The 24,295-nt window shown below is 42.0% G+C and overlaps 1 protein-coding gene across 7 annotated transcripts in view; it reads left to right on the plus strand.

Moving 5' to 3' along the window:
* The window catches only part of Wdfy3 (WD repeat and FYVE domain containing 3), a 280,520-nt gene that overhangs the window by 226,509 nt on the left and 29,716 nt on the right, over positions 1-24,295 (plus strand). For 5 of the 7 annotated variants that reach the window (XM_013502725.1, XM_005401374.2, XM_013502726.1 and 2 more), the window contains 10 exons: positions 5,217-5,270; positions 7,428-7,596; positions 10,345-10,508; positions 12,875-13,023; positions 14,245-14,365; positions 15,256-15,341; positions 17,706-17,786; positions 20,236-20,290; positions 20,547-20,666; positions 23,368-23,485. In XM_013502725.1, coding sequence (XP_013358179.1) covers positions 5,217-5,270; positions 7,428-7,596; positions 10,345-10,508; positions 12,875-13,023; positions 14,245-14,365; positions 15,256-15,341; positions 17,706-17,786; positions 20,236-20,290; positions 20,547-20,666; positions 23,368-23,485 — 1,117 coding nt within the window. The remainder of the gene's footprint in view (positions 1-5,216; positions 5,271-7,427; positions 7,597-10,344; positions 10,509-12,874; positions 13,024-14,244; positions 14,366-15,255; positions 15,342-17,705; positions 17,787-20,235; positions 20,291-20,546; positions 20,667-23,367; positions 23,486-24,295) is intronic. The other 2 variants (XM_013502727.1, XM_013502729.1) reach the window with 1 other exon arrangement.

Genomic DNA, 24,295 nt, shown 5'->3' on the forward strand with positions numbered 1-24,295 from the left:
ATTCCAGCTTTGTTTAAAAGGGGGAATCTTGTCATGTGCCACAGCCCAGGTGAATCGGTAGGATATGCTGGGCACAGGGGCAAAGAGCAGGTGGTCTGACTTAGCGTGGAATTTAAACTCATCAGACTCTGTGAGTAGGAGAATCCACGGAGAGTTGACGGCGGTTGTGAGAGGCTGGGGGCTGGAGGAACGAAGAGGCATGAGTCCTTCGGTGTAAAGCGCACAGCTAGCGTGTAGCCCAGTGTGGGAAGAACTTGCCCGGCGAGCATGAGGCCCTTGGTCAGCGCCCAGTACTGACCCCCTCCAAAAAAGATGTCATTCAGACAGGAATAAGTTTCTTGAAATCTACTGCACAATGTAGTTACTATGGTGAATAGTATTGTATATTTCAGATTTTCTGAGAGTAAGTTCATGCTCTCAACACAAAAAAGATAAATATCTGAGTTAGTGGATGTGTTCGTTAGCTTGATTTAATCATACATATTGGATGCTGTACATATAACTTCACTCTGTACCCCCCAATTACACCTGCCAATTTATAATGAATTTGCCAGTTAGGAATGCCATACTAGGAAGAGCTACACTTAAAATACAGCTACAATTAAAATACTAAAATTTCCAGTTGGGAGCACTTTGTAAAAAAGATTAATCCCCCATACTTTTGCTGTGTTTTCCTAGTATCTACCTTTTACTAGCAAAACAATAGTACAGTCACTAAGACTTAAGGTTTTTCCTCAAGTAATTCATTAAGGGTTTGAACTCATAGAAATTTGATAGTATATTTCTTGAATCAGCACTCATTTAGAATTCAATCCATTCCAGAACAATAAAATAGAAAGTAAATATGCCCTCCCATACATGAGACCAACTCACTGTTTTAAATGAGGCATTTACTTGTGAGTTATTTTTCTAAGAACTACAGTATTTTTTACTTTATCTTTTTAACCTTCTTTATAACACTGTTATTTGCTTAGAAAAACATATTTAAACTTCCATTTCAGATAAAAATAAAATAAGCCACTCAGGGTTCAGGGTTCACACTTAGGTATGAAATCTAACGAAGCATCTCATAATCAGAATGCACCCTGCAGAACCTGTGTTTTTGACAGCTGGGTAACGTATTGGAAAGTATAAGGCAGTATGCTCAGCTGGAGAGAAAGCAGATAGGAAGAGGAGATGCTTATAGAATATAGAACTTATGACAGATGGTTCGTGTCCAGGTTAACCTGTTATGATGAAATTTTCTCAATAACTAATTTTTATTTTGATTTCGGTGGTTAGAACTCTTGTAAATTTGAAAGACCATTAAGTATCCACTTTTATCTTACGGAATATGAAATCTGGCAACGCCCAAAACAGAAAATTTCAAAAAGCATTTGTTACCTCACTGGCTTTCACCCTGAAATTAAATTAGACAGTAGGACGAATAGACACAAGCCACCTAACAGTGTTTGCTTCAGCAGTGGACTGGGTACACTGCAGCAGTCCCATGAGAGTACATTGCCTGGTGACATCCTGGTGTAAGCACGCGTGTCCTCACCACAATGAAGTCACCCAGTCACGGTGCCTTTCCTCAGACCATGTCCCTGTCCCTCGGGGACACGTGACTGTAAAGCACAGAGGACTGGGTGCTGTGCAGAGCAGCTGGTTTGGAATTTATGATGCTGTCATAAAAGCCCTCTGAAATTCAGTTAATGTTATCCCAGTTTCACAGATACGGAGCTGAAAGCTGGGCAAGTGAAGAACCCTTGTGGTTGCAGTTGCTCAGCGGTAGAGTAGGGTGTGAGTGCTGGTCAGTAGCCCCTGAGCAGTGAAGTCACTTGGAAAAAGAAGACTGCTGTGATGCTGTCCAGAGCCAGTGGGAGTACTGCAGCCAGAAACCACCTAATGGGTACTGTCAGAGGGCCTCGGGCTTGTCAGATGTTGGGTCAGTGAACCAGCAACACATTTGCTTGAGTTAGAGACGTTCTTTAATGCCTCCTTTTCAAAAATCCATAGAATTTCCTCAATTCTGAAATTTTTCCACTAAAAGAGATAGAACCAGATCTTCTGGGCCCTAAGATTTATACAGTATGGGAGAACCCTCTGTTAAAAATTTAAAAAGAAACTATAAAATTATGAACATAAAATTAGTAAGGCCAGGGCTTTGAAAAGGACCTGTGGGAAGTGAAATCCCGTGAGGTTTAAACTTGATTAACCACATAGTAAATCCACCTCTGCTGCCTAGAAGTAGAGATCAGTCAGTTCTGCCTTCTCGGCTCCCATAAACTTGCTAACTACATGCTCATAAAATACAGTCAGTTCTCTTTTGCAATACACAGGTGTGTGCCAACCTGAAAATTGGTTTTGAAGGCTCTTGGTATGCAAAACAGGCTTTATTGGAGCAAGGGCATGTGGTTCAATCCTTTGCCTTGTTCATTAAGAGAAATTACTATTTTTAAATAACATATACAGTTCTAGTACAGTTTGATTTATACAGTAAAGCATAGTCTTAAGTTGAAGAATATAGGGCTGAATAAAAAGCTAGTTTCTCATTTTAAATTTTTTAATGTGTTAAAAGTAAATCAGGGCAATCCATTTGGGACCTCTCCTGTCTCTCAGGAGCTATTCCCATTCCCCATTCCTTTTCCCAATAAAGTTTTGTACCCTTAAGAAAAGAAAGAAAGAAAGATTTTTTTTAGTTACTAAAATTTTATTTTACTTCAGTAATGTTACATACAATAAAAAGTGCTTTACCTATTCTAAGTTTTGAACTTCATTACTTGACTTTAATTTTGAAGTTTATAGATTATAAATTTTTTTTTAGCTTACAGTCATAGCACCCTCACTGTGACCAGAGTTCGTCTAATCTTGGGAGCTAAGCAGGATCAGGCCTGGTTAGTACTTGGATGGGAAAACATAAAACTTTTTTAATGGTTCATTTGTTACAGACTTTAAAAGCTTTGAAAGTTTACTAACTAAAATTGTTTTAATAAAAGAACTAGTGTGAATAAGTGTGAATGCCCTGAGAAGAATTAAGTACATGTAGGAAATTTGTATTCACACAGGAAAATAAATTATCTCCACACAGTGAATTTCCTTTAGGGGTAATTCTCATGATGAAAACCACTAATTTGAACTGTATTTCTGTGTGGAAGTGGTAATATCAGCGATAGACAGTGTCAGGATGGACACTTAGGGTGAGACTATAAAACCTGAGTGTTTTTAAGCAGTACTGTCATTACTGAGTCCTAAAGATCGAAAATAAGATCCCATAGTTTGCCATGTAACAAATAATGACATTTAAATACTAAGCTGTTTTAATTCTGTAGTCCCCTTATTTTTACAAACTAATACTCAAAAATAATTTGCTATTCTTTGCCAAGATCATTGGCAAAGATCGTTGGTTAATACGAGGTTGCTCGGGAACAGGCAGCTAACTTCCTTTATCCTGCCTTCCTTCCTCTCCTGAGGTTCCTTTTCTAACTAAAGGAGGCTTTTTTTTTTTGGTTTTTCTCCGGTACCGGGAACCGAACTCACGACCTTGCGCTTGCCAGGCAGGCGCTTTGCCGCTGAGCTAAATCCCCAGCCCCCTAAAGGAGGCTTTTGCACCTACTGCCACAAATATTTTCATGCAATACATAGATATCACAACTCCTGGACACTAAAAAAGCTCATTTGGAGAATTTCCTTGCTAACATTACAGAAAGATTAAATAAAAAGAACTATAAAATTATTTTGTAGAAATTCTGACTTTCAAAAATTTAATTTCTATACAAACATAATAATTTAGTGCTTTTTTTTTAAATAAGGGAAGATGATGATACTAAGGTTTATGGAGTACCATTCCTATTTGCCATTGGGCAATGTGTCTTTAAGTAAACGAGTGCCTCTGTGAGTCAGTGAGCTGCGAGCAGTACCGTGGCATGCCGATGCACCCTGCCCACCTTCTGGCCAGAATCGCAGTAGGACACGTACTTAAATAGCAAAGCTCAGGTTGAGAACGGCAATTGGTCCTTTTTGTTATATTATTTTGTCACTTGTTTATTCAGCAATCTTATTTTGTATGAATTTCAGTGTGAATTGAATTTCAAAATACTTCTTTTGCATATCATTCATTAGAGTTAAATATTTATAGTTCTTTTCAGGTCATATATATACACTGAAATACATAAATCTTAAGAGCGCCATTCAGTGATTTTTTTTTTTTTTCTTTCTGCTGTTGCATTTCCTGATCTGGTTTTGCCTTTAAAATGCTTTTACTTTATTATATCATGGCCTGTTTTAATGAAGGCATACACCACACCCATGTCAGTCAACCCCTCCCCAAAGACAGAGAAGACTGATGTATATTTTACAGATGCTTCTTCAGCGTGAGGAATATGTTCACACACGTGCTTTCAAAGTGAAAAGATTCTCTAAAACGGTGTAAACTTTTTGAAAGCATGCTGGTAGTCTGCTGTTTTGCCTTAGAAAGCAAACATTTGTGAAAACATTTTGCTTGCTGCTGTTTACTGTAGGAAAAGGTACTAGAAGTCACCTCTAGGTGTGTATCTGAAAAGGAAGTAGCTAGCTGTGTACTTACGTACACTTAGCCACACACTATAGTGTAACAGAAATCCCCTTCATGTTTGTCAAGCAGCTACCTAATTCTTTTTAAAATGGCTCTTTAGGAAATCCTTTGGTTTGGGGGCCGATAATCCAGTCTGCTTGTGGTTTCAGCATTTCTGGGTTTGTAGCTATATGTGTACCCAAGGGAATAGTTTCTCAGACTCTGCTGGGAGGCTGTATCTTTGCTAACCAGCACCTGGTGTGTTCTCTGGTAGAGTGTATTGTAGATGATCATTTAAACCCAAGTTACAGGCACTGATCAGGGGCAAGGCAGATGGAAGATACCAATTAGCATGAATCTACTTGCCAGATTTCAGTTTTTTCCTTCTGAAAGCATGGAAGAAGTTGCCTGTTACTCATCCCTGTGCTGCTGTTTTATCTGTGTGATTTTTAAGGGTTTGTTCTGTTCACTAGCTCTGAAACTTTTGGAACATTAAGTTTTACTTAAAACTACTTTTGGTCAAAGGGGAATAACATACTCAGTGATTGTTTAAATAGCAGAGCTCATGTTAATTTCTTTTGAATGAGTACATCCTCATATTTCATGTGGTCCTGAAGAAAGTTTTCTTTTTGTGTTCTTTTATGTTTTTTTTTCTGATGTGTCTGTGATTAATACCTATTTTCAGTCTGAGATCCCAAGTAAACAGCCCGAGACACCTGATGATATCATTCCTCAAAAGGTAAAACACAAATTACACGAAAGAATGCAAATTACTTACCGTTTTTTGTTTTTCGGTTTGTTTTGTTTTGTTAGTGCATGGTAGACTAGACTAACTTCAAACACTGGCTTTTGGTTTATTCTTCTGTAAGTTCGTTAGAGTTGAGAAGTGGGTGTCCTTCCTGCTGAGAAGCCCTGGTTCCCTTTCTCGGCTTGGTCCTAGTTAGCTCTGCCGCTCACTAACGGCCGCACTCATCGCTCTCCCGCTCGCCCGAAACGCACCCTGCTTCACGCACCACTAACCAGTGGCAGGCATGTTAGTATGGGCAGCCTGGCATCTTCAGTTTGCTTTTCAATTACTCACTTAATTCTCCTAGATATCTTGAAAATGCAGGTATAGCCTTTGTATAATTATTTTCTTGAGTCAAAAGGAACCATGGCAACTGGGACTACCTAGTCACTTTCTAAAGTTCAATTTATTTTAATTAGTACAGAAATGTATCCCTGTTTTTCCCAAACAGAGTCAGTACATAATTCAGTAGAGCGCAGAAATGAAATGTACTGGGAGAGGTTCTTGGAGTCCGAGGGTAAATCTGTATATGAAGTCAGCACCCACGCAGACGCTGCCCCACATCTGTTAATTCATTGTCTTACCCATCACTAACTATGTCACCATCGTTTGAAATATCAGCAGTTTTGAGGTGGAGATAATTGTTGTGCCTCACTCGTAGGAATTGTTATGGTACAAAGTTTACCGCCTTTCTTTCTTTTCAAAACAAAACAAAAACAGTATCGTGTTCTTATTGGTTTGCCTATCGGATTGAGTTCCCATAATTGTATAATTATTGTATTAAAGCCATGGCATAGTTTTCAGTCTCCGTGCTGCCTATCGTCCCTCCGATTGCTTGCAGTTCCCTTCACTCCCTGAGCCTGTACCTGAAGTAAAAAGATGGGCAACGTGGCGTTGGTTAGGTGGTTTTCATCTCAGAGCTGGTTTACAGTGTCAGCCTAAATCTTCCCCCATTGGACATTGTTTTCCATCACCGCTGGTCAGCGCTTGACAAGGAAGGGGAGTAATTTCTTGAGATGAGCATTGTTGTAGACAATGTGTATGTAGACACGTTGCTTTGCAGAGTAAGCCCATAGTGTTTGCACTAGATATTCTTATTCATGGGAAAAGAGAAATAACATCATATTTAGAAAAGGAAGGTCTTAAAGCTTGTTGTAGATCTTTGCAGTTCTTCGAAGGTTAGGTTTAATTCTGATTTTAAGAATCTAAATACATGTCAATTTTTCCTGCTGTGGTTTTAAATTTTGTAAGATGTCTTAGACATTTCTTGTTGTATATGATTAAGAAAAAACAAATTTAGGTCAACTGGAGAATCTTCTTAAAATAATAAATATTAATTATTAATAATATAAATAATGTCAGTTATAATGAATTATTATTAATAGTATTAGTTCTAATCAATAATATCAATTATAATAAATTATTATTAATAGTATTAATTATAAATGATAATTTGGAAAAAGAAAGGAGACATTTTCTAGGTGGTTTCTTATTCAAAATGGACTTGCACATGTTCATTCTTTACTCTTAGTTATAAGTTTACGGGTCGTAGTCTTTCACACGACAAGCAAACAAGCATGTGTTAGCAAATGGGAGGCAGCAGCTCACAGAGGCGGGTGAACCAGCGAGTGCATCTGGTGGGAGACTGCTGGGTTCCGTGTTGGGTCAGAACTCAGCAGAACCTGAAAGAGGTGCTGCGCATAGCCGCACGTCAGGAGAAACCTGGGGTCTCAGGCTCCTCCCAGGCCACCCAGGTCCCAGGGTCAATGCTCTTCAGCAGGGGCTTCTCCTCCCTTCTGCATCAACCAGGGAACGCTGCTCCAACCGGAAACCTCAGTTGGCTCTAGATGAGCCTATTTCTGTTTGAGGAAGAACCAAAGTGCTAATCTTGTGTTAGATGTGCCTTCTTTTAGAAATCAGTGGAGTTTTAACCTAGAGAAGCCTCGCTAGGAGTATGTGGATTCACTGTGTACACACACAGTCTTTATAGTACAGCCCCTAAAGAAGGAACACTGCGCCAGGAAATCTTGACAGCATACCTCCCTTAAAAGCTTGTGTTTTAGTTCTGGGACAGAATCGTGTGAGTCGTTTTCTTTTGCTGCTTCTTAGAAGCCTGCTCGGTACAGAAGGGCCGTCAGCTATGACAGTAAAGAATACTACCTGCGCCTGGCCTCTGGCAACCCTGCCGTCGTCCAGGACCCCATTGTGGAGAGCGCCGACGGGGAGGCCACGCAGCAAGAGCCAGAGCACGGCGAAGACACCATCGCCAAAGTCAGAGGTCAGCCCCCTCGGGTTTCAGCTCCGAAGCATCTGAGCCTGCCCCTTGTTGGAATGTATGTGGAAGCATGAGCAGCTGTCAGGGTAGGGCCAGCCGTAAACCTCTCTGTACCAGTACCCCACCGTGTCCTTCCCAAAGCTGGGCCTCTCCCTCAGAACCAGGCCCGCTGGTCTCCGTGCCTGTAGACCAGGGTCGTGCACATGCGACGTGCCTTAGCTTCTTTACTGTATTCGGCAGCGTGCCCAGTGGCACGTGATACTTGACACAGAGGCAATATTAACTACATAAATGTAAAAATAAAGCAGCCCCTAAATGGGTCATCCGTGCATCTTAGCCAGCAGTAAGAAATAATGGTCTTCTTTCTGTGAGCAGAGAGAGATTATCACAATCTAAGTGTCACTAGCCGGGTAAGTGATGACATTGACGAAAACAGCTGTGGTCTTTTGACTGTATAATCTTATGTATTCACACACCCAGCTGAATGCATGCCTTCCCCTCTCTCAGCTTCTCCTAGGAGAGCGTGTGGTCTTTGCGACACCTCTGTCCTCTGACGGCTCTTTGCTTGTGTGTCTGGTAGCAGTTTCAGTGAGTTTTCACCGCTGTGTGTTTTTCCCTTTCTTTTTTTAGGGGTTTTTCTTTCTTTCTTTCTTTCTTTCTTTTTTATTTTAAAGAGAATATTAAAAAGAGAACAATAGCAAAATACAAACAAAACAAAACAAGGATATTAAAAATGATATGGGGTTTCAAACGAAATGATAGGGATCAACAGTGCTTGTTATATTACATATTGTTATCTTCAACAAAGTTGCTCAGACTACCAGATGTAACAATGGGAGATTGATCAAACCATTAAAGAGAATATCCCCAACCCAGAACAAGTCCAGGAGATTCTTAGGGGTTTTTCTCAGAGGCAGAGCTTGTAAGTTTCAGATCCCATTGATTAAAAAACTAGTATCTGATTGTTTCATCACAAACCACCATCTGAAGTTGTGAAGTTGTGGTCACACTCCCCAGTAGCATTCCTGTTCTCTGTTGTGATGGCTGTGACGTACTAAATGTTTCATAATTAATCTGATAGCTTCCAGTTAATAGCGCTGCATCCACAGAGTCACTGAGTTGGGTCCAGAGCCGGAGCTCATGGATGTAAGCTATAGTAGACCCACTGGGACTTCCGCTTGGGTCACTGACACTTAATCTCTCTGGCTTGATCTGTATCTCTAAGGGAGCCCAAATCACAAATACTGGTGTAATTACTATGATTTATAAGGTGTAGTGCTAATCATAGAATTGGAGATTTTGATTCATTAACCTAAAAGTAATACAGCTATGTGCTTTTTCCCCTTATGATGTTCTCAGTGGGATTTTATCTCCCCTGATGAGTTATTATACTCTTTCATAAGCTTTTCCTTAAGGTCGAGCAGAACCTCTGTTAACTAACTTCAAAGATAAGACTATGAACAGGGTGCCTTACACTTTTCTAAAATGTTCAGAGCGACTGCTACCAGCAAGTGTCATACTACTTTTACTGGTACAACTAAGGAATATTAATTCAATTTTGAGGACTTCCCATGCCTTGGGATCATTCTTGCTGGTTACTGTCATTAGCTGACTTTAATATGCTCTTTTGTGATTTGAATGAAGTTATCAAAATGTACTCGTTAAAGTATTCCTTAATCTGCAAATACATGAGCTATTCCTATGTTAGAAAAATCCTGTTCCTGTCCTTGTTCTTACTGACCTGATGTTTTCACTAAATTCATTCTATATGAAGTACCGTACTGCCACTTATAAAATGAGGCTTCATATAACCTGCATGAGCCCTCCAAGTAAGTGGGATCTCATAATATTTTCATAATTTGCTGTCTTAATTTTTGTTGCACCAATGAATCATTTGCTATCAGTACGTAGAGTCCCTTCAGGGGCACTCATCTATAGAAACAGTTATTACTAATTTTGTTAAACTCTGTATTTATTATCATCTGACACTTACTGAGAATTTATCATGTAGTTAGCATGATACTGAGCACTACACAAATTACCTCAATTCATCCTCCAGCAATCCTCTAAGCTGGATGGTATTCTTGTCCCAGTTTTATAGATGAAGGGCAGGTAATTTCCTGATGTCATGCAGCTGTTTAATTTACAAGTCTTTGCTGCCAACCACTGACCTGTGTTGCTGCCTGTACCTTCCGGTATTGTCTCAGATGAGAAGTGGACAGAAGGGACTATGTGTTTGTCAGCTTTCCATGACTGTGACAGATACCTGCACTAAATTGTAAAGACTAAAGGTTCTTTTGGACTCAGAGTTTCAGAGGTGTCAGGCCATGGTACGCATGCCCTGATGTTGTAGGCCTGTGGGAAGATGGCATATCATGCAGGGAGCATGCAGGAAGCAAAGCCATTCACCTCATAGGAGCTGGGAGACATAAAAAAGAGAAGAGGCCCAGGTCCCGTGATCCCCTCTGCAGCCACACCCCCAATGACCTACCTTTCTTCTAGGAGGCCCCACCCCTTAGGAGTCCTGCCCCCTCACAATGGTGCCACTTTTTTTTTTTAGTGCCATTTTTTTAAAGCCATGTTATTCATATGCTTTAAATCACTCATCCATAATCTTGACAACAAACAACATAATGGAGGGCCAAGCATTAGGGGACAGTCCTCCAAACCATCGCAGATGACAAGGGACTGACCTGCACCCCGAGCTGGCTCCTCCAGTGTCACATGGCCCTCTTGGTTATTACCCTGTAGGTCTGGTCAAGCCTCCTCTAAAGCGCTCTCGCTCGGCACCCGACGGAGGAGATGAGGAGAACCAGGAGCAGCTGCAAGACCAGATTGCCGAGAGCAGCACCGTAGAAGAGGAGGAGAAAACGGACAATGCCACGTTACTGCGCCTGCTGGAGGAGGGAGAGAAGGTACTGTGCTCCTGAACAGTAAGAACGACAGCTACCACGTGGCAGGACACCCTGATGGAGGGGCAGGATGCGTGTTCTAGCCCCTGTGCGGAAGTGCATGGTGAGGGGCCTGCTGCGTTCCACCCTCCTCTGCTGCTCTCAGGTCCAAGGGCTGCCTGACCTGTGTGCACGCTGAACAGCGTCAGGGCTCACCAGATAGCGTCAGAGGAGCCTAACTCATTCTCCCTCCGTAGCCTTTCTCCAACTGTGTCTCCTGCAGGAAGTCTGTGTTTCAGGTCCATGCACATGACCCCTTCCGTAATTGGGCCTCTCCGTAATTGTGGTCACTACCTCCAGGCAGCTCCAGCACAGCCTTAGCCGGTCCCCTTCACCCACAGGAAGTGGCAGTGCTCATGGCCCCCTCCACCTGTGTGTTCTGCCCGCTTTGCAAGCTCACTTCCCTAGCTCTGTCCCGGGAGCACTGGACACCGTGCAACCCACCGCGGTCCCCGTGGTTCTCGCTGTTCTCTCCTCAGACCGTTTATTCCACCAAAGTGCCTGTCTCCTTCACCTGCAGAACCCCCTCCCCCGAAAACTCATTCACCGGACCAGCCTGGATGCCTGTAACCCATGCAGGAAGCTTTGTCCTCTGTCTCACTGGCCCAGGCTGGGCTAGACAACCTCCCCTGTTCCTCTGCGCTGGACCGGAACCAAGGGCCACACCCTGGGCTGTAGCATCCCTAGCCCTTCTTTAAAGTTTCAATTTGGAGACAGGGTCTTACTAAGCTTTTATAAGGCCTTGTCTGTATCGGTCTGTCTTGTCAGAATTGTTCGTTCCAGTGTCTGTCCCCTCCCTGGATAGTGAGCTCCTTACAGGCAGGCAGTGTGCCATCATCCTGGCCCCTTGCCCCATGGAGTCCTTGTCACTTAGCAGACACTGTCACTCAGCGTATCCCACGTGTCTTAACTTTCTAACACACACAGGCCCTGGCTGCAGTCCCCCGTACTGCAAAAAAAATTGCATCGGGATTTTCTGTGTAACACTCTACCCTTTCACTATTGGAGTGGTTAAAATTTCAGCTGTGGCAGTGAAAATCGACCGCCATGTAGGTGTTTGGGGATATGTATTGTAATGCTCTCATGTTTGAACTTTCATTTTTGAAATTTTATCTTCCATTGACAAATAATGCGTACATTTATGAGATGTTTTTGATCTGTGAAATGATGGAATCAGTCCAGCTAACATATCCATCCCCTCACCAGTGTATCATTTTTTTTTCTGTGGAGAATGTTAAAATTGTATTTTAGCGATTATATACAGTGTAGCTCAGGACATCACTAAGCGTTAACCCTCCAGTCTGACCAAAACTTTCCAGCCTTTGATGAGTGTTTCGCCCCTCCTAAACCCATCCCCCTGGCCTCTGGTGGCCAACTTTCTATTCCCTGTGCATTTGTGAAACTTTGATCTCCTAAGTACAGTGTCTGTGGTAATTGCTTTATATGTGAAAAGCGCAGGAAATGCACCTAAGCCAACATTCATGTGACACTTGTTTGACTTTGATTTAGCTGCTGATTTTTTTTCCCCTTGACTCATGTTGAACCAAGTATAAGGCAAGAAAGAATATTTTACTAAGAATCAGATACTAAGAATCAGATACCCTTTGAAAAGAACACAATAGCGACTTTGAGAGATTTGGTAATCCTTCCTCCTGTGAACAGAGCGGGACTTTGCCAAGCTTGGCTCTTTACAATGGCCCAACAGTCCCCAGTAAGGCAGGACTCGGGCAAGGGTGAGTGAGGACAGTTCCCACAGTGGCCGCTCCAGCCAGGAAACGTTCTAGAAAAAGAAGGAGGTGAATGCACAGAAGGAAGGCCACCAGAATCCTGCTGTGATTGTGTGCCTCACCTCCCTGCTTGTCACAGCAGCCAGTGAATTACGTGAGAGATTTTATAGATGCAAGCACAAAAGCTCAGCGAACCTGGGAAACCTGACCGAATCCACAAGTGTGAGGTGACGCAAGTGGTACTCTGCATTCAGACCGTCACCATCTCTCTGTCCGCCTGCCTCCCAAGGGCACGTCCTCTCTCATCTCCTCCCAGGTGGTTCTCAAGCCCGCTTCCGCCGGGCTCACGGTACCTGTCCCTCCGCGGAGGGCAGGGCCTCACCTAGCTTGTCCCGCGCTTGTGGGTGGCACATAGTGTGTGTGACACGTTCCCCAAGGACACCGGAGAGGAGCAGTGTGTGCGGACAGTGTAGCTGAGGCCCCCTCCTACCAGGTTTCCCATGCTTAGCTCAGGGCTTGCCACAATAGAGGAGCCAAAAAATGGAGGTCATCTGAGCTCTTTAGAAAAGCTACACGGCAGAATATCCGTGGCTGTCCTTGCAGATCCAGCACATGTACCGCTGCGCCCGCGTCCAGGGCCTGGACACCAGCGAGGGGCTCCTGCTGTTCGGGAAAGAGCACTTTTATGTGATCGATGGATTTACCATGACGGCCACCCGGGAGATCCGCGATATTGAAACCTTACCCCCAAAGTAAGTACCTGAATGAAGAGTCACAAAGTACAGCGATCTTCCGATGACAGAAGTTTGCATGATTTCTCCTTAATACAAAAGGAAACGTTGTCTCACAGTCCTTGTGTGTCAATGATGACATAGTCACAGGGGTGATACTGTTACTGCAAGGTAGTAAAGAAAAGGTGGTGTTGCTTACCAAAGCAAAACCTAAATTTTATTTCTGTGAGTTAGTAGTACTACTTGTATTATAATTTATGTATTGCATCAGTAGATACGCAGTGCTAGGGAAAATGCAGATTGCTGCGCAGTACTCTTATAAACATGAGTCCCAGGGACTCTGGATCGCCCGGAAGCGGCATGACTGCAGCCCGTGTGGGCATTGGCTACCTGAGCTTTATCATCGCCTCTCCCCTTCACCTATTTTAGGGTGAAGCTGCAGCTGGGTAGTGGGAAACTCCAAAGACCGAACCAGAAGGGAAATAAGAAGCTTTCTTTTAGCTTTACAATGTTCCGTGGCCTTCACTCTTAACTTCCTTTAACCTTTAACTATCTAGCAATGGTGAATAAAGATGTGGCCTCTCTTTCATTCCTACAAGATATTTTAAATAATCACTTTCTTCAGGAATGAGGGCAATGTTATAACTCCAATACAAAAGTATTAAAAATTATGTTTCATGACTATTGACAGATATATATTAAATAATACATTAAAACATTTTCTTTTACCTAAAAGTTTGGGTTTTTTCTTCTACTTTAAAGAAATTAGAGCCGGGCATGGTGGTGCATGCCTTACTCCCTGCACTAGGGAGGCTGAGGCAGGAGGACCATTGCGAGTTTGAGGCCAGCTGGGGATACATAGTGAACTCAAGGCCAGCATGAGCTACATAGCAAGACCCTGTCTCAAAAAAAAAATATACATATATTTTTTACATATATATGTATATATATATATGCATATATATGGGTTTAGACATCAGTGATGCATGATAGAAAAGTTGGTCCTGACAGCAGTGGTGGTGGGGGTGGTCTTTTTAATTGTATTCAAGAGAAGGGGCTCCTTGTATTCGGAGAATAGATAACAAACTATTCTCATGAACATACTTTTTTAACTGACAGTTCTGGTACCTTCTTGCTTCTCCTGTTCTGTATTGAAAATCGCATACCCATTGTTGGGCAGTGAGCTGACGGTCATTCTTGCTGTGTCTGTTTTTGCTTCCCCTTCCCCTCGGTGCCCTGTAGCATGCATGAGCCAATTATCCCTCGAGGAGCCAGGCAGGGCCCCAGTCAGCTCAAGAGAACGTGCAGCATTTTCGCATACGAAGATATCAAGGAGGTGCATAAGAGGAGGTATCTCCTGCAGGTGAGTCGGTGGGGGTGGTGAAGAGGAACACGTGCAGTGCGGACCCTCTGTGGGACTTGCAGTGTTTGTCACAGACATCTCACACGCGTGCAGAACTGTGCAGGGTATCTCTTTTTAAGCACAGCCTAAAATTTGAGTGGTACCTTTGTTACCTGTCTTCACCTGTACCTTTCCAGGTCAACATTTTAATTATCTTTTAATATAAAAATTACATCCTCACTATAATTTTGCAAAATCATAATTTTTTATTTTAAAAATAAAAGAACGAAAATATTAACAAACACACATACGTTTATAAAATAACACAAAAACAGTACAAGCAATACTGAATTTCAGATAAGGTGATAGGAAATTAACAATGGTTGTACTACATATTGATATCTTCAAAGTGATTACTCAGGAAAACAAATAGAGACATGCAAGATTGATCAAATAATCATTAACTGTTCTTTTCAGTAAAGCAATGGAAGTCAGTAGTACAACTATGTTAGCTATCCTGTGTGTACCTATATACATAATTTTCCCTTTCTTTCTTTTCTCTTTTCCCTCATCCCATTTGTTCTTTACTTTTGAGCAGTTTCCTTTTGTTTCACAATAACTATCATACCTCCTAATTTTATTCACTCTTTCAAGTTCTTACACTAGTGAAATAATGTTGTTTAAACATGTGGGTAATTTTTTAATTACTGTATTTTTATCATTCTATTTTCAAAGTTTTTCTAAATTAAGCAGAATAAGAAAAGTATTTTATTGTCTAGTTTAATCTCCAAGAAATTCATGTCTCTAAAATACAGTCAGTAATTCCTGTAGCTTTGCAGAAATTTATAGTGGAAAAGTCAGTATGTGAAATCTTATTTGTGATCTTCTGTTTTTCTCTCTTTTCTCTTAAGCCTATTGCTGTGGAAGTTTTCTCTGGAGATGGAAGGAATTACCTCCTCGCTTTTCAGAAAGGAATAAGAAACAAAGTCTATCAAAGGTCCGGTGTAATAAGAACACTTTATACGAGATCGTGGAAAGAGATGGGAGGGGAAGCTGTTACCAACCAGCTCAGCTAGTTTTTAAAAATCTAGAATTCAGATGAGTGAGTCAACCTCTTTGAAGAAAATATTTGTTTCATTTTATCATCCTCTTGAAACATGACTCTTCAAGCTTTTACAGTGATGCAATTCTATTATGAAATACCGTTTTTCCTTTTGTAATTTAGAGACTATCAAAAGCTTCTTTTATCACTGAGTCTTGTGTCTGTAAATACATAAATACAAAAGGGTGACGAAACCCTAGCTTTAAAAACAATTTTTAAAGTTCAGAATAGGCTTCTTTCATCTTTAAGAAATGTAAATAAGACCATTCCTTGCTTCTGAGTTCCAGAACTGAGTCCCGTTGAAAATCATATTCCCGGGAGACCGTACTGGCCTTCGAAGGGAGGTTGAATACCTTCATGCTTGCAAAATTAGCATAGCCAAATAAAGTTGGTGATCTCACCTAAGCGCATCTGAAACTTCGGTAAACTGTATTTAAAGTTTACCTTTTCAAAGAAAAATAGTGTATATCCATGGAGCACAAAGAGATTTCTGTTTGGTGTGTGAATGAGGCTTCTATGGACTGATCCTGTGGATGAGAGGCCTTTTCTGAGTCCTTGAAGAGTGGCATAGTCCTGGCAATCCTTTCTTTCTAGAATTTTTGTGTTTAATTACTTTACTGAGGGTTGATGAATAAATATGCGACATTGCACGTCCTTGCAATATCATGCCGGAGTCACCCCAGTCCTCGGGAGATGCATTCCAAGACATTGCCCAACACCAAAAGCTGTCCATTGCCTGGACCCTACTTTTACTTTTCTCATATATATACATATTTACTGTAATGAAGATCAATTGACGAATTAGGCACAGTAAAAGATTAACGACTAGCAAAAATATTATAACAACGTATTATAATAAGTTATTTGGAACTTACCCATTGTTTATGGCTAGAATTTTCTCTGTACTGTAACTGTACCACAGCCGGGCCTGGCAGCACAGGCCAATAATCCTACCACTCAGCGGGCTGAGGCAAGAGGATCGTTGTGAGTTCAAGGCCAACCTGAACTACAAAGTAAGCTCAAAGCCAGCCTGAACTGCATAGTGAAACCCTGTCTGAAAAAGAAAAAGTATGTGTGTGTGTGTGTTAGTGGACCAGAGTGGACTGCAGGGCAACAGAAACTGCAGAATGAACACTTAAAAAAGGAAGCTGCATCTGGTCACCCGTGAGCACCTTCTAGGAAGCACCACGGCTGCCCATCGGTGACCTGTGGCTCCTCTGACAGCTGGGAAGAGCAGCCTCAGAGTTGAGACGCAGCTCTGCTCACCTCGCTCAGCGTTTCCCGAGGGTGATGCTGCTTGCATCACGAGGGCATTATCTGCTCTTCATAACCACAGGTTGCTCCCAGGGGCTGTTCGTCTCTGTCTGGAAAATCCCTGTAATGCCAGTGTCTACATCCATTCCAGGAATTCTCGTATAATTCTGTTTTGCCTTTTAAAAAGTTGATAGTGAATCATGAGCAACTCTGAAAGAAAATTATAGCAGAGTTACATGAAAGTTCTTTTTTTTTTCCCTTGTTGAGTTAGTCTTACTATGTAGCCCAGGCTAGCCTGGAATTTGCCATCCTCCTGCCTCAGCCTTCTGAGTGCTGGGAGTGCACTACCACCCCCAGCTAAGAGTGCTCTTTTTTTTTTTTTTTTTTTTTTTGGAGACAGGGTTTCTCACTCTGCAGTGCAGGCTGGCCTTGAGCTCACTTTGTAGACCCGGCTGGCCTCGAACTCAAAATGAGCCTCGCGCGTGCTGGGATTACCAGCATGTGCCACCACGCCCGGCTTCATGTTTCTTCACTTGTTTGCTGGAGTCTCCTGCACCATTTGTTTATTTTGTCTTTTTTGTGTGTATGCCAGGAATCAAACCTAGGACCTTGCGCTTGCCAGGCAGGCACTTGAGCCACAGAGCTATATCCCCAGCCCCTCCACCGTTTGTGTAGCCATCATTACTACCTGCCACCATATGAATATGTAGCTGTAGTCACTGACCAGGACTTCATTTAGTTGAGTCAGTTCCTGGAAGTCAGAACTGCAAGGCCTTTCTTTTCCCTCTGGTACTGCGACAGCATGGCTCAAATGTCCAGCGTGGTGGGATCTGCAGGGACCCTCATATTGGGTGTCCTCATTATTAGGCATTTCCTCTGCCTGCCATTTGCTGGGGATGCGCAGGTCATTGCGACAGTGAAGATCCCAGCGAATTGCCCTTTCATAGTCTTCCCTTAGAGCCTTACTGAGACTCATCTCCAGTTCTATGCTATTATATTTCCCAGATTTTTGGCAGTGGTTCCATCCCTGACGGACAGTTCAGAGTCGGTGTCTGGCCAGCGGCCGAATACCAGCGTGGAGCAGGGGTAGGTGGTTTGTTTCTGTGCGTTATGGTGGAGTCATAACATTTGGAATCTAAGGAGAGTTAGTTAGCATTGTTAGTCAGTGTTTTTCTCCGTGATGGTTGTTGAAAGAAATACTGGAAACTAGAAGGAAGCAAAACACAAAGTGCATCATCTCACATGTCAGACCACTGCTCACTTTGGGCCAACTGCTTTCTAGTCATTTTTTTTGTTTTTTGTTTTTTTTTTGGTACCCAGAATTGAACTCAGGACCTTGCACTTGCCAGACAGGTGCTTGTGCCGCTGAGCTATATCCCTGGCCCCTGCTTTCTAGTCTTTGAAATGCATGTGTTGCTGTGTATACAGTGGACTTCATACTATGAATACTGGCTTTTTTTCTGTTTCTATTGAAATATCTATCAATCTTCAAAAAATTCTTGAAAAGCATAACTTTTATTTGCTACCTGTATATTATATAAAGCAGTCTCTTTTTGGTGTTTCATTTCTCTCAGGTTTTCCTGTCAAAATACTAGAAAGGTAACCTCTAGTTATTTTGTCAGTGTTAGTAAAATAAAGTGTATAATTTTTAAGGCTCCTGGTACCCCAAACCAATTTGATATCCATAAAATTATATAAATTCATACTGCATCATTATTTAAAAAATTCCACCATTATTAAAATTTATCACAGTAGATATTTGCCAGCTTTATGTAATCTTACTGATTTATAAGATGCTTTCTCGTTTTTATTGTTCATTTGGGGTTTTTTTTGTTAGTTTGTTTGTTTTTTGTGGTACTAGGGATCGAACCCAGGGCCTTGTGCATGCAAGGCAAGAGCTCTGCCACTGAGCCACCTCCCTAGCCCGATTTCTCATTTTAAAATGCACATTTCACTAATAATAAACTGAAACTCCATATGTTTGTTGGCCATTTTAACTCATTATAAGTTACTCCCATCTTTTCCCCCTTTTTCCTTTGAGTTACTTTCAGTTTGTAAGAAGGTATTTATTACTCCTGGCTCGTCCTACTTGTTACAAACTACCGCCCTTTCCTTTCCCTTTTTATTCCTGACATTTAAAGTTAATCTTCTGTTTGTGCCTCTGTATGCTCCTCAAGAGCCCCTTGCTATCTCAGAAGACCCTGCTGGGTGAGGGGTCATTTCAAGAATCCGTGCATCAGCTTCCTCTTGCGGTCACCTGGTGACTGACGGCCCTGTGCAGCAATGCTGTTGGCTTCAAATTAATCACTACTGCATGCAGGAAAGTGATAAAAAAATTGACTAGGGATTCCGTAATTTGTACATAAAATTTTATTCCAGTCTGTATACATCAAAATATATTTAAGCTGATGCATTTCTAAGTTACTTTTATTTTTCTTTAACATTGGCTAAATGCTAGCTGTGCTTTCTATTCTACCTCAAAACACATTCTGTTCCCAGTCATTTTCATGTCTAACATAAGTACAGGAAGTAAACAGTTTCCATAAAGCATGGTGAGCCCTTTTCTGTGTGGTCTACCTAGTTTTCTACCTACGTGGATCACCCTGACCTTTGTAGTCTACTGTCTTTCTTACTACCTTCTCTGCTGAGTTGGCAGTTTAAAAAAAAACTTTTAAGAGCTCAGAAGCAAAAAGCAGAAATTCATTTCCCAGCTTTAGTCTTCCTTTTCCCTTATCCCCTCTCTGTCAAAGCTGAAGAGTGATCGTAACTATTTTCCCAAGGAGAAAATCCTGTATGATTAGTTCACATGATTGAAAGAATTTATTTAGAGGTAGAAATTGGTATCTGTGTTACTAAGCTGTATGTGTTTACATTTGCAAACCCTGGAGGATAATATAGTTGCTGTCTTTAACTTCCTTGGCCAACTGTTAATTATCAATAGCGTAAGTCTGATAAACCTTAAATGAGGTTTTATAATAGTCTAAGACAGTCTACTGTTTAAAAAATAGTGTATAAATTTTAAATGACCTTGAACAGCAATGATTTTTATTGGCTTATTTAAAACTCTTTTTGAAAATGTACCATGAACTTACTATGTATGAAATATTGCATAATATTTCAGTTCTTCCACTACATGTCTTTGGATGTGTTCACATAAGATTACAGTAAACATTCTATAGTTGGATCAATGTTTTTTCAACTCTTCTGACCAAGATCTACATTTGCATACATTACATTACTACATTACATACCAGGGCATACAACCTACATCATAAATACTAAAAATTCACAGAAAATACTTTCACTTAGTATGTGTGATACCTTCTGATGTTCTTTCTTTGCTTCATCTGGATTCTGTGTTATTTCATATTTCATAATGTGGTTAGAGCCCACCAAAATGATTTCATAACTCATTAGTGAATCTTCTATAGTTTGAAACTTTCCTGGACGGGATGACGTAAAATTTTCAACTCAGTATTTGCTTAGGTGTAATACTATAGTGCCTGCCACTTACTTTATTCTCTGTTGATTTCAGATCTGGATTGCTTAGTACTTTGGTTGGAGAGAAATCCGTGACTCAGAGGTGGGAGGTAAGCTTAAAGAATAAATAAGCTTCTTTAGTAATTTATAGGTCAAATGTATATGTCTAAAAGCATTTACATAATCCATAAAATACATACCTTAGAGAAAATGTGTTTTTATGTTATTTTTAGGAAAAAGTGTTTTCTTCTTCTGAAACCTGTTAAAAAGAAACTATCCTTTACCTTGTTTACATATATTTTTTTTAAATGAACATAGTGAAAATAACCAATTATTCTAAAATGAGTCTATATTATCTCTCACAAGAGAGGTGAAATCAGCAACTTCCAGTATTTGATGCACTTGAACACTCTGGCTGGCAGGTCATACAATGATCTCATGCAGTATCCCGTCTTTCCCTGGATCCTCGCGGATTATGACTCAGAGGTAAATCGCACATCGTTTTCCCTGATCGGAATGCATTTTCAGAAATAATCAAAAGATACTGCCATTGAGCAAGCATTTTATTTGCCTTGTAAGTAGGGATCCCCACAGCCACAGACACTTACCGTATTTCAAGAAGATGGGAAGCATTTTAGCTTGGATGTAGAAGTTTAGAAAATTGACCCCATTAGTGGGTACTGGGCATTAATTCATAATGTCTGTTCACTTATCTGAAGTGCTAATTACTTTACATCTTTTGGTTAATGTCAGAACCTATCGGAGTAGTTTGAATTTTTGCTAGAAAAATGTGAAATGACTTTTCTGCAAAACATCCCTGCCACAAAAAAGAAATGATTTGTACTTTTCCAAGAATGCTTGGAAGAAGATTTCTAAGCAACGTGCATGTGACTTAGGGATCAAATCCATAGTAAGTAGACCTCTATAAGTATCATCCTTCCTCTCTTCCTTTGCCTCCTCGTGACTAAGGTCTGATTAGTTTTGATGAGTTAGTAACGAGGCAAAACAAGAAGCTTGCCTGGCACATGATGAACAAGCAAAGGAAAGGGAAAAAAGATGCAACACTCTTAAAATTCAGAAATGTACTGGATCTTCTTACTCACTAGAATCAAGGCTGCCTATTATATCAGAAATTATATTCATCCCATTAGAGAGAAGGGTAATGTTTGTGTTCTCAGAAAACATTAGTGTCATGAAAGAAGTCTTCCCTGCTGACGTGAGCATAACCAAGTGCATTTGGTGTCCAAAGCCGTAGAATGCATGTGCACTTCATGTGCCGGCTGGTGCACGTCTGGGTGAGACATGAATGTCATGGAAGGAAAGGAGGAAATCATGAGAAAAGGCTGATAAAATGAAAATACATTTCCTTGAAGTTAACCAAGGAAGTAAAGAAGAAAATACAGATATGTAGAGGCAGGCAGCACAAAGAAAATGCATTTCTGTGGGGAGGGAGCCGTGTGAATATGTACTGGGATACCTGTCTTGCAGGAACTTGCATGTCCATTACCAGATGTTTCATTCTCTACCTCGTGCTCCAGATGCAGTCGCAGCCCTCACTCTGTGGCCAGGTCTTGGGAGATGGTGCCCCACCGTTGCTGTCAGGCCCAGTGGCCGAGGCGGGGCTGCCTTTGTAACGCACTGTTTTCCTTGGGCCATCACTAGTCTCCCGCCTAGATTGTGCCCCTCACTGCCCTCTGCACTGCGGCCAGTTTGTGCCCCCTTGTTTAATTTAGCTCAGCAAATGACCCAAGAATCTGGGGCAAGTTTTCAAACCTCAGTACAGGGCTGAGGCTGTAGCTCAGTGGTAGAGTACTTGCCTGCCTAGCGTATGCCAGGCACTGAGTTCAATCCCAGCACTGCAGAAATAAACACAAACCTCAGTAGTCCCTGCCTGCAGATCCCTCGTGGATACCAGCACCGATTTCCTGCAACACCCCGGTTCCCTGTCTTGTACCCCAGTAGCTGCAGCACATCACATGGACCTCTGCAATGGGAGCCTTGCTTTCTTCCTCTCCTGTCTCCTCTTCCCAAGCTGCCTTCTAGTTGTGTGTCAGGTGCTGTTTCTCCCTTTTCCAATGGGTCCTTTCTCCTGGAGGATGTTGTAGAAGTAAATACTCCTTGTCTGACGCCACTCGATTGTAAGGTCCTGCACGCGAGCGCCCCTCAGCTGTCACCCAGCTCCCAACCCAGAGCATGGCTGCTACTTAGTCTGCACTTTAATGTGTGTTGACTTCGGTGTAAATGTACTTTGCCTGAAGTGGATTTCTCAAGGATAAATGCAGTTACTTATATTCGTGATTGTAGATTAGTTTCTTCTGCCCAAAATTAGTCATTTTGCACTTTAAAAAAACACACACTAAATATCCCATGGCACATGTTTTAAGTTTCTACTTTTAAAACCTTTAGGGAGTAAATTTTGGTTTCCTTTTAAATATATGAACTAGGTCAGGTAGACGTGAGCTTTTGAAATAATCTCTTGTAGCTATGAGACGCATCTCATTTGCAAGTCACTTGATCTGGTGTGTTGTTATTTTGCTGGGCATAGTGGTGCATACCTATAATTCTAGCACTCGGGAGGCTGAGACAAGAGGATCACTGTGAATCTGAGGCCGGCCTGGGCTACATAGTGAGTTCAAGGCTAACATGAGGTACATAGCAAAACCCTATCTCATAAACAAAAATGGTGATATGCTGTTTTTTGAGATGAAAAGGTTACTGAGTGCTTCAGTTCTGTCCCTCCCAGGTGGCCCCTAAGAAGATGTTCAGGAGTAAAGTTGGAATGATCCCAGGAATGGAGAAAAAGAGATTCTGTCCCCGGGTTGTAGGTGATGGTAATAACGGAAAGTTAGAGCTCTGTGTTCTTGGGCGCCTGCTGTGTGCTGGACCAGACCTGGAAGTATTTTCCCGTAGTCGTCTCCCCAGAGCCAGGATTCTGAGTGCTTTCCTGTGAAACAAATACATTCCAAAGCAGTCTGCACAGGGAGGTGGTTAGCAAAGTACCCATGCAGTTTGTTTTCCTCAAAGGCAAGCAGGCAGCGGGCACACGGAATGTTGGCGTCGGGCTCTGCCTGCTCGGCGCACAGACGTGACACTGCTATAAATCACGACCGTCCAGCGGCCGCTGTGTCTGCGTCAGTCAGAACACGGGGTGTCCAGTAACCAGCCTGAGTCCTGCTTTGTATTTTAGGAGGTGGATCTTACCAACCCCAAGACTTTCAGGAACCTGGCTAAGCCCATGGGAGCACAGACAGACGAGCGCTTAGCGCAGTACAAGAAGCGGTACAAAGACTGGGAGGACCCGAATGGTGAGTGCTCGCGCTGTCGCTCAGCTCCGTGGCCAGGTTCCAGAAGGAGCCCACACTTAGTGGTCAGACACCCTCACGCGCTTCTTCAGGTCACTTACACTTCATGGCGGACGTGTTACATGTGTTCGCTATATACAGATTGTTAGAGAAAAGGTCCGACTTTGCGTGCTGGTGCATGGCCATGCGTGGAAAGCATTCGTAGCTTGCTGTTGAGAATTCTGGCTACTTCGCCTTTGACAGACATTCGCCATCATTGTCTGCCTCTCTCTCTAATCATATTAAGAGCTACATTTTCATTTATTGGTTCTCTTCTCATTTTATCAGAGCACTCTTAGGACCCTTTTGCATTTAAAAAATGAGTTGATTACCTTGCTAGACCATACAGTTAACCTGTTATTCATAATGTTTAATATTATTTGTAATGCTTAATGTTTAGCCTGGTCCCCTCCCCCAAACAAGCAAAAGAAAGTGGGGGAAAGTTTAGGACTACTGTTAGAATGACTGCGTGGTGTCCACGTCTGTTTCTGTGTATGAGTCTCTTTCTACCTTCCCTCCCTGAGGGAGGATGTGTTAAATATATATTGTAGACAACAGTGTAGAGAAATACATCGTTGGAAAGCCAGAGCCTAGTACACAGGAGCTGTCCATCAGTACTCTGCTCCTTGGAACGTGATTGGCAGCTAAGGCCACACTGAGTCAGCAGCACCATTCAGGTGGACGTGCTGCGCTCAGGGGAAGGGCCTCTGAGTCACACCTTGGGATTAGCACCGGACATGTAGGGGAGGCAGTGGTGTCACTGGGAAGTTTCCC

The sequence above is a fragment of the Chinchilla lanigera genome, unplaced genomic scaffold (genome assembly GCF_000276665.1).
Source record: "Chinchilla lanigera isolate Chin_1 unplaced genomic scaffold, ChiLan1.0 scaffold00073, whole genome shotgun sequence".
Classification (NCBI taxonomy): Eukaryota; Metazoa; Chordata; class Mammalia; order Rodentia; family Chinchillidae; genus Chinchilla; species Chinchilla lanigera.